This window comes from Tenebrio molitor, chromosome 9, assembly GCF_963966145.1.
Source record: "Tenebrio molitor chromosome 9, icTenMoli1.1, whole genome shotgun sequence".
In the NCBI taxonomy this organism is placed as follows: domain Eukaryota; kingdom Metazoa; phylum Arthropoda; class Insecta; order Coleoptera; family Tenebrionidae; genus Tenebrio; species Tenebrio molitor.
The window spans coordinates 7,668,019-7,678,463 of NC_091054.1; the positions used below are offsets into that span (position 1 = coordinate 7,668,019).

The 10,445-nt window shown below is 39.0% G+C and overlaps 2 protein-coding genes across 5 annotated transcripts; one reads left to right on the forward strand and one right to left on the reverse strand.

The window, feature by feature from the left end:
- Positions 1 to 1,836: 1,836 nt before the first annotated feature.
- LOC138137783 (zinc finger protein 454-like) lies at positions 1,837 to 5,951 on the reverse strand. 4 transcript variants are annotated; one of them, XM_069057331.1, is made up of 3 exons: positions 5,852 to 5,951; positions 3,896 to 4,296; positions 1,837 to 3,846 (listed from the first exon to the last, which is right to left on the reverse strand). In XM_069057331.1, the coding sequence occupies exons 1-3, from the start codon at positions 5,856 to 5,858 to the stop codon at positions 2,365 to 2,367; spliced, it is 1,890 nt and encodes a 629-aa protein (XP_068913432.1). In that variant the 5' UTR covers positions 5,859 to 5,951; the 3' UTR covers positions 1,837 to 2,364. The 4 variants fall into 4 exon arrangements, with proteins under 4 accessions (XP_068913432.1, XP_068913436.1, XP_068913435.1 ...); XM_069057335.1 differs by lacking the exon at positions 5,852 to 5,951 and adding an exon at positions 4,567 to 4,969; XM_069057334.1 differs by lacking the exon at positions 5,852 to 5,951 and adding an exon at positions 4,370 to 4,535 and having other exon boundaries at positions 3,896 to 4,317.
- Positions 5,564 to 8,665, forward strand: LOC138137784 (uncharacterized). Its single transcript, XM_069057336.1, has 4 exons — positions 5,564 to 5,814; positions 7,036 to 7,495; positions 7,547 to 7,708; positions 7,757 to 8,665. Exons 1-4 carry the CDS (start codon positions 5,777 to 5,779, stop codon positions 8,093 to 8,095), a joined length of 999 nt encoding a protein of 332 aa, XP_068913437.1. The 5' UTR covers positions 5,564 to 5,776; the 3' UTR covers positions 8,096 to 8,665.
- The last annotated feature ends 1,780 nt before the right edge of the window (positions 8,666 to 10,445 follow it).

Consider the following 10,445-nt stretch of genomic DNA (forward strand, 5'->3'; position numbering starts at 1 on the left):
AAAATCGTACTAAACCAATGAAATAAAAACCCTTTTTTTTCGATAAATTGTAAATTACTTAAAGGAATTCGCCTAGCACGCAGTAATCAAAATATCTTATGTCGACATGCGGTTTCCTTGTTTTAAAGCATATTTGCTATAGGGTACTTCGCATTGGCGTACATTTTATAAAACATGATATACAGGGTGTATTTTGAAAATGTGCCGAAATTTTACCTACGAGGTTGTAGGACAACGTAGAAAACTAAAAGCAATTTAAAAAAATTGTAGCTCTAAAAATAAATGTCATTTTATTTTTGACATAGAATTTTTTAAATATTTTTTCCGAGTTCTACATGAAGCCAGTAGCTCGTGGTTAAAATATCTGTACAATTTTCAATAACACCCTGTATTATTATACGAGTTTTATAAAACGCTTAATTGACACAAGTTGGTTAGGCACGACGAACGCAGTGAGGAGTGTTCGAACAGAACGATTGTCACAGTGCGTCTTATAAAACGACTGTAATATACTATTTTTTCTACTTTGGTCGCATTAATTTGATAAAAACTCAACAATCTAATTAAACGCTGTTCAAAAATCAAAAAACCATTGTGGTGCAAATGACTTATTTGTCACTGTGATAAGTAATAGGAAATGTCATGAAAAATGTGTGTTATTTGCACCACAATGGTTTTTTGATTTTTGAACAACGTTTATGAAATAATCTAGGGACTTTTGTGTGCCATGAGTTATGGTGGTATTTCTGTGAAATTTGTGTAAAATTTCATATGTTTTAATTGTTAACAGGACCTCGCTAGAGATGCCGGAGGCCGGCCAGCGTGCTATTACAGCAATACCAACGTAATACGTATTAAAAAACACCCAAAAACAGTTTCCCAAAAAGTTCCTTTGTGACACTACTTTCAGTTTCACAAAGATTCACTTATGATACCAAAGTAGAAAAAAGTTTTAATTTTATCAACTTATTGATCGTCAGATTGGGTTAAAAAACGTTGTCGAATACATTGAATGTGACTGCATAAGTAACATATTATAAAAATGCATAAATTTCTTGCAAGTTTTCTTTGTTACCTACTTTTCATTCTTGTATCGTCAAGTTTAGTTAAAAAAGGAAATTCATTTTCATTATGTCTCAATCGTTATTAGTCTTTGTTCTGAAATTTTAGTTTGAGAATTTTATTAACAATATGTGTTATCTGTAAGCGGTTAAGTCAATTATAATTTATGTACTTACTTACGGAAATCAATGAATCATATTTTTTTCCATTGTTATACTTATAAAATATTAATTAAACCGATAAACACTGTCAATTTTGGTTTGTTCCAAGACAAATAAATGCAAGTGTTTTTCCGAACACATATTAATCGTAATCGTAAAATACAGAACTATGTATTTGTGGCGCGGTATTTATCGATGATTCATGTAGTGTATTCAAATCTAGTCGACCCAAAAAGTGCTTAACATCCATTAATTTGTAGTAGAAAATGGTGGATGCGCCGGATAAATAATGGACTGTTGCGCCGTATAAGACTTATTTTATAATTTTCGAGTACTGTGATCCTGCAAACATTATTTTGTTTTATAATCCAATTATGCAAAACCGTATCGACATATGTGTAGCTGGTTGCATACAGACATGTTCTTGAACCATTTTTTTTTAAACTCAAATGAAATATAAGATCACTCTTCACTCACTATAAACGTACCTCTGGAGTTCTATTGATCCATTTCATAGTATGAATTTACTAAAATTATGTGGGGTAGGTTGTTTTATGAAAAAATCTACACAATTGAGGTTGCAGCGCTGTCACTATCAAATAAAAAACACCTCAAATAATAAACCTATAATAATGTTTAAACACGAAATCAGAAATATTTTGTATAAAAAACGCAATTATTCCTAATTAAAGTATGTTGATGTGATTCACAAAAAGTGATTGTTATTCTCAAACCAGAGAACAACGAATTTAGAACAAGGGGTGCCAATCACATACCTAAAGCAGAAAGTACTAGGACGTACACTCTACATCTTAGTTTTTATTTAGTAAACGGACACTAATGAATTTTATTATTATTATGTAATAACAAACATATCCAACACATTTTATATTCTCAACAATTAAGGGTGAATTAAGTGCCAGAATTTGTACCACTCCAACTATAACTTCGTTAACATTTCTCAATTTATTTCGTAATTTTAATTGCTCATAATTCCATTATTCGGAAAAACAGCCAACATTAGAATAATGTGGTTAAAATCGGTAACTAGTGCTTGTATACAAAAATGATTAAAAAATCAGCGTACATCCTCACTTCCGCAAAAATGCGTACATATTATACATATAAAAAGCTAAAATCTCTATTCGGCCTCGTTTTCGATGATCTCGATGTTGGTCGCCCCGTCTAACCCCAAAATAATATCTTCGCTGACCAGAATCGAATTCGCCGCCTCCATCTCCTCGTCGACCCCCACCACCTCGGCTTTCGCCTTCTCCCCCTCGACTTGTTGATGTTGCTGTTTTAAGTGATCCCGAAGAGCGAACGCCCGCGAGTAGAGGGCGCCACATATCCAGCACTCGTATTTCAAGTTGTTGTCCCTCTTGTGCGTCTCCATGTGCGCCCTTACTGCGTAAAGAGAGGAAAAAGGCCTGTTGCAGTCTGTACAAGTGAAGGGTTTGATGTGACTGTTTTTGTGTCCCGCGAGCTGGACACTAGTTTTGAAGGCTTTGGGACAATAGGGACACTTGTACGCTCTGACGTCAGAGTGAGTCAACAAGTGGTGATTGTAGACACTATGAGATTTGAATCGCTTCCCGCAGTGTTTGCACTGGTAGGGTCTGGTCCCCGAGTGGGTCCTCAAATGAAGAGTCAAACAGTAACTGACCCTGAATGCCTTCCCGCAAATGTCGCAAACGTGCGGTTTCTCCCCGGTGTGGATCCGCTCGTGTTTGACTTTCTCGTGGGGGCGTGCGAACCGCCTCCCGCAAAACTGGCAAGCGTAGGGCCGCTTCTGGCACTGATTCGAGAGATGCTCGTTGAGGGCGTCGTACGTCACAAACGGTTTCTTGCAATACGAACAAGTGAACTTTTTGTTGTTGGAATGCGCCTTCATGTGCATGTCCAGATTGGTCTGGGTGAAAAACTTCCTATTGCAGACGTCACAGTTGAATCCGTTGTTCGAATTGTGCGAATTCATGTGGACCAGTTCGTACTCCTTGTCGTAAGTCTTGTTGCATATCTTGCAGATGAACATGTGACGTACATGCTCCTGCCCCTCGTCGTAATTGGCCGGCGCCTCGATTTCGCGCGTTTTGATTGGTTCGTGCATGCGGCGGTGCAGCCGCAGCGATTTGAAAGTGGGAAATGTAGTGTTGCAGGTCTCGCAGTTGTAAGGAGCGCTGGACGACTTCTTGGGGCTCGGGTCTGGTTGGAGATTATCTTGGCAAACGTGAGTCTCGTAGGCGTCCCCTGCTGCGAAGAACTGATTACAGTTGAGACACTTTTTTATCTCGATGATCGAGTTTTTATCCAAGATGTGGGTCGCCTCGTCGGGACCGAGTTTCTTCACGCCGTTGTCACCGATCAGGTACTTCTGAGTGACGGGCTTGATTGGGTCCTCCTGCAGCCAAAATTTGTCGATTTTGACGAACTTGCGGGTGTAGAGGCGACCTTCCTTGTCCTTGAAATCTTGCTGGGTTATCGTGTTGAGCTTCTTGGGGACATTGGAATTAAACACCAATTCTTTAGGTGATGTTCCATCATCTTGTTCATCAGTCGAATTTATTATAAAAATCGTATGTTCCTCGACTGGACTCTGCGCGCTTTCCACACTTTCTTCTTCCTTAAAAAACACATTAAGAAATTTCTACACTCATATATCGATAAAATACCAAAATAATTTCCTGTCCTTCGTGGTAGCTGTTCAGATGTTCATCAATATCACCAAAGTCCACACCGCACATCTGACAAAAATATTCCGATTCTGATTCGTCTTTTTCCGGCTGAGATTCCGCCAACAGAGCTTTAGCTAAGATACTACCTCCTTGACTAACATCATCCTCAACTTCCTCATTTTTTGTAGCTACCTCTTCGACATCATTACCTGAACAAATCAGTGTCTCCACGCAATCATTTTCCAAATGTTCGGCCAATTCAGATAATTTTTCGAATTTCTCCTGGCACGTCGGGCATATTAAATTATCCAAAATTTCTAGTATGTGACATTTGAGGGATGAAGAGGTAGCGAATGTTTCGTTACAGCACAGGGGACAGTTTAGAGCGACCATTGCTCCTGAAAGGTATTCGATTAAATCTAGAAAATCTGGTTCGGAAATTCAAATTGTAATAAATAAATAACTTCATACCATACAGACGAACACAATCACGAAGTTGGATAAAATGGCGAATGACGTTTCAGAATGACAGATGACAGATGTTTGACAGTTGCGCTGATAAGAATGGGATGGACGTTACAGGGATTATAATTAAAAACAGATTTAAGAATACACATATTGTTGTTTATTGTTATGAACTGAGTAAAAATAATAATCTAACGTCTTACGTCACCTAGATCGATTGGGTGGACCCGATCACTTTTGGTCCGCTCCAAAACAAAGTTTATATTGGGGTTTTATGTATGGAATTTGTCGAAAACTAATTTTAGTCGAAAATAGACTTCCACTATAGTGGTCATCAGCATTACGCATCTATAGTTGAATCGCTGATTGCAGAAAGGATACAAGTCATGTTTTCTAGCATTTCGTGATTATGATTTGAAAAATCAGTAGGTGTTAAGCAATTAAATCAAATATTTTGAAATACTGCTGAAAAATATAGTGTTTCAATATGCATTTGATTTTTGATTGAAGTTCCTTCAATTATCATACGTAAGTCCCTTAAAAAAACAATTTTTTTGCGTGTGTCAAAATTTCAGTTCACTGACTGACTAATTCAATTTTTTGGCTCTGTAATTATGTTTTGTAAATAGTGACATGCAGCTAATCAAGATAATGCTATTTAGCAATGCTCAATCTAACGTGAACGGTGTTTACCCGCATGTCACTATTTACAAAACATAATTAGAGCCAAAAAATTAAATTATTTGACCTCGAAAAGGAAAATCCAACGAGAATGGACTTTATGTTGTTTTACGAGTAGCTTTTCCTTTTACTGATTGTTCATTTTGTCTAGTATAGAAAACGCGCTTATTGCTCTTAGCACTTGACGTAGGAATGTTCGTCTGTTCGTGCAAAAGCACAAATTTGATTTCTTCCCTGGAACTACTGGAACAATTTGTTCAAGGTCAACACCATAGAATACCGAACGGTAACTTTCAATATTCTATGGTTAACACTTAAATCCGCTATTTTAACAATACCGAACCCTAAAAGTAGGATTTATTGTAATATAAAAAAAAAATCTTTAAGTAATTAATCATCACGTGTTTCAATTACCTGTTGATACATTAATTAACGTACAAAAATCCGTCAACTTTCATTCAGGAAGTTATGCAACCAACAATGCACTGGTACTCATTTGGGTCTTCACCAATATAATTATTTGTTTAATTTAACTGATGGCAATGTTTAATGTCTCTTTATCGCAATTTATTCACAATTAAAACCTCTAGACTCACTAACTAAACTATCATAAAGTCGAGATCTTAAAATTTAATAAACCGGTACGAAATTTGAGGTTAAGGTGCCAAAGACAGCACATGGTGTTGAGAATGTTGAAATTTATTGATTTCTGACTGTTAAAAAGGCGTACAAATGTGTTCAGAAACAAAAACTAATGCACACCCAAGCAGGTGAGTGCTCCTTTAACGGTACTAAATTTTTACTCACTATACATTCTTCTATCCTTTTGGATGAAGCGATGAAGGCATTAAGATATGGCTGGTATTTTTTTATTATACGTTTTTACTTTTGAATATAAGCCGGATATGTCAGCGTGATTTATTTTCAGAGTGATAAATTTAAAATTCAAACAAATGATAATGGAGATACTGGAAGTCGGCGGAATTTTACTTGAATATTTTTATTTTTGCTTTTTAATTGTTTCAGCAAAAGCGAAAGGTATAATATTTAACAGCTTAATTTGTTTGGGTGAAACAACTGTCTAATAATAGCAGCTTATCCTCACGTCACCGTACTTTTACTATAATTAGTCTTGTAATTGCATCGTAATTACGAGTAGATGTTTTATTCAAGATTGAGGAACTGCTGAAACCGGTTAAAAAATACATCGCTCATTGTTTCATATATGAAAAGTTGTTTTGTTGTATGTTTTTAATTAGGTAATTGCACGAATTCATTAATTATCAGTAGTATAACTGGTTGTCTATGTAGAACTTTAGATTAATATTCTAATAATTATTGTTTGCAAGTTTTTTAAAAGACCAGTCAAAGAAGGACCCGTCTTTGTTTTACCTAACACTCACGGACTTTTTGTTGTACCTAATCACAAGTTTCAAGTTTAGGATGACGGCCCTATCGAGTTACAGCATTTTTCCATTACGTCCCCACGATAATTTAATGGTTTTATTATCTCGACTGACAAAAACTCGTCGAAATATAAAATTTCGTTTTATTACAATATCCGCCGAGCGTGTTTTTGTTGTAGCAAAAGTTTCCAAAACAAGGCGACCACTTTTATTTTCTAAATCATCCCAAAAAAAAAACACCAAGTTCATCGACTCCTGATTTACATACCCAAACTCTCGGTCTTAGGACGAAAACCCGACTCGCGGCTTTTACTTTTACGCATTTCCACCGACCGACAGCGTCACATTTTTCAGATTCCTCCTTGGCCCGGCCGAAGAACAGGCGATAGTGAGAGTTCACGGACACCAGGAAGCGCCTCCTCCCTTTCGTCCCAATTCTTTTTTATTGTCGATTACTCGATTATTCTATTAATTTCACTTTCGATTCAAACGGTGAGAGCATTCGAGTGATGAATTGCAACCACCGTTAATTGTTCCGACTTTCTTGCCCGTTTGCGCTCCGATTTGAAAGTGAATTTGTTGCAGAACGATTGTTTTTTTCGGGAGTCCCTTGGTGGATGTCACAACACGAGTGGGCGGCAGATTCTTGGAGCGCTACAAACTGCAACCTGACAATGCCTACAGGATGGACGAAACGCTCGAGGCGATCTTCGACGAGATCGCCGCAGACTGTTCGTTGCGAATCGGCGGCAGCGTCACCAACACGGTGCGAATTTTCCGAAAGCTGAGCCCCTCGCTCGAGAATGTCGCTTATTTTGGGGCCATAGGGCGGGACTCCTGGGGACTACTAATCAAAAAACAACTCGAACAGGAAGGAATCGGTGCCGATTTGAACGAAGTCATCGGGGGAAGTACTGGAAGAGTTGCAGTACTGCTAGTCGACAAGGCGCGCACACTTGTCACAGATCTGGGGGCTTCCCAAAACTTCGCTCTAGACAAAATCACTCGCGCAAAGCTTGACAGAGCTTCTCACGTCTACATTTCTGTCAGTATTCTCCTCTTCTACTCGTCTATTTCTCATCTTTCCTTAATTTAGGGTTTCTTCATTAATGTGTCATTCGACACGATCACCCAGATTACCAGTAAGAGTGACAAAACAATCGCATTCAATTTAGGGGCGCCATTTTTATGCACGAACTGTCCCCAACAAATGATTCATCTCTATCGGCACTCCACCGTAGTTTTTGGAAACGAAGCGGTAAGTCCATCTTACGTCTCGTTCATTTGTTTACTTTTGTAACACCAGGAACATCGAGCTTTCGCCGCAATCAACAACATAACCTCAAAGAGTCTCGTCGAAGCTGTCATAGCGACCAATCGACTGCACAATAACCGGTCACGTGTCGTCGTAGTGACCCGAGGGGGCGGTCCCGTCTTGGTGGTGGAGAACTGTGATTGGACCGAATACGAAGTCGCAGCTTTAGACCAAGCAACAATTGTGGATACCAACGGTGCTGGGGACGCTTTCGTCGGAGGTTTTTTGGCGCGTTACGTCGAGGGCGACAGTGTTGCCAACTGCGTGCGGTGTGGTATACGAGTCGCCAAATTAATTATACAGAATGAAGGTTTTAATTTCAGTGGTTAACACGAAAATGCAAAAAACAGTAATTTATAACCACCCATGCGGTTGTTAGAATTTAAATGGCGGGTTTCGTGTCTCGTAAACCACGTTTATTTTGGGCTTTGACGAAACAAGTTTTTCGACCCCAGCCGTGACATTGACTTTGGACGAAATTTGACCCTCGACCCTGATTTATTATGCGCCAAATTCCAGATAGAACAAAATGTCTTGCTGATTTATTACCCCCCGTGTGTGTGATTTATCAATCCCAAAAGGAAAAATCGCTAGATTTAAGCCTTTGTTTGTTAATCGTGAGAGGAATATTTAATTTCTTCCAAGTACGCACGCGGATACGGATCTAAAGCAAGTGAATCATCGGGATTATTTCCAGGTTCCAGGATCTGTACCTAGAAAATTGGGTGGGCTTGCTATCCGGTTCTTTGTTATATCAGATGGGCGAAAAAATTGCTTATCATAATCGTTTTTGTAAAAAGGGATTGTCAGTTTCGTAATTTGGTTATTTTTGTGCGTATAGAGTAATCTAAAATACAGTGCAGTAGCAGTTTTGTAATACCTACTGAAATTTAACAGTCACCTTTGGACATATAAATATTTTTCTGTTTCCTTACCTGAAACAACCTTGACTTTATAATAAATCTTGACCGTTACATAATTCGATTCTTTTTAGCGTTTGAGTGATCTAAATAGTATTTTGAAACTGTGAGGTCCCCAATTTGAGCCAATTTATCAACTGTCAAACAATATCCATGACGTTTCCAACTGTTGAAAACGAGAGCGCACCCCGTGGACGTTTATGACACTAACTATTTTTATTTTTCAAAAGTTTACCTCAGTATAATTTTTTCTGTTATTTTCTGCATCACCTTGACTCTTGAGTTCCATCGCTTCTCTCTGAATAATTCATGAGTAGTATTTCAATAAAAATCGCAAAGGCGTTTTTTTAATTATTAAAGTACATAATGTTCTATTGATTGTTCTAAAGTTACTATAGATATAATATATCTAGTAACTTTAGATTGGTCAACGTTTAGGCGCCACTTGTCGACTAAACTTTCTCGTTAGCACAACCCTGCTTGTCGTCAACTAATGTTAAGCGACGTATTAATTAAGCGTTAAAAATGACAGAAAATCAGCGAAAGTGAAAGCTCTAGAACGGTCTAACAAGATCGAGCTATCGCTGGTGATTTTTCGTCGCTCACGTTGGCGATAGCGAGAGTGAAAGCATTGCCAACCATAAATTTCCACTTTCCATTGGGACGACCCGTCAGAAAAGCGACCGCATCAGGTTGGCAACCCTGCATACTGGACAAAAATGCACCAGAGCCGGCTCCTGCACTCATCACTTTCTCTCCTCGGCACCAATACAGTTAAATAGAACGCTGCGAGGTCGCTTATCGATCGAACAAACAACTTTACGACTGGCCAGGACCGTACCGACACAATTTTGACTGACGCAAATGGAGGCAGCACGCGAGACTGACGTGCGAACGATTAAGTCGCTTTTGGATTGTTATAATTGCGATTTGTGAGATCACCCTAATGGGATAATAAAAGTCGCGCCGTTGAATTTCTTGCGAGCGACGTCAACATTTGATTTTGTGAAAAAAGTGTCGGCAAACACGGATGCGCTGACGTCACTCGAAGATCTCGGAGTAGCTTAGCCAACACAGTAGAATCACTAGAATCCATTATTTGCGCAGGAGCCGGAGGCTGATGAATGAAACAGTAAAGGACGAAACAGGGAAAATCAATTTGGACGCGGCCGATCTGTTGTTAATGCGGCTTAAGTGTGCCACTGGGTCACCCAGAGGAGAACATCGCTTTTTGAAATTTATCGAGACAAATTAGCTAATCGGGATGAATAATTCATGTCCGAACAAAAAATTGTTCTTGCATCTTTATTGGCGTCGCGGTTCTATTGCACTTTTGGATTCTTCTCAAGGTGAGGACGTGATCCAGTTGGCAATTGTCCGCACAGTTGTCACGTGACCGACATCCTGATCGTCCACGCGGGGTGGACCCGGATCGAGCGCTTCATGAAAATCGCATCGAAATCGATATAGCCTCCGATTCGTGTCGTTAAGATGCAAATGAGCAATTTTAAGAGATTGCTGATAATTGATCGGACAAGTTCCGGGAATGTATCCACGCTGATTGGCGCTAATTCGCAAGCCACACGAAATCAGGGTTTGTTTATCTCATCCGACGAGGAAACACTGATTTACGGGCGATCCGTCCGCGGAATTTGATATTTTCGTTGATGTATCGATGATCTCTGCCACCAGGAAAAAATTCCGTGACCGATCGTCGAAGTCTCCGGAGTGGCGTGCACCGAATGGCGAAACACCCAAAA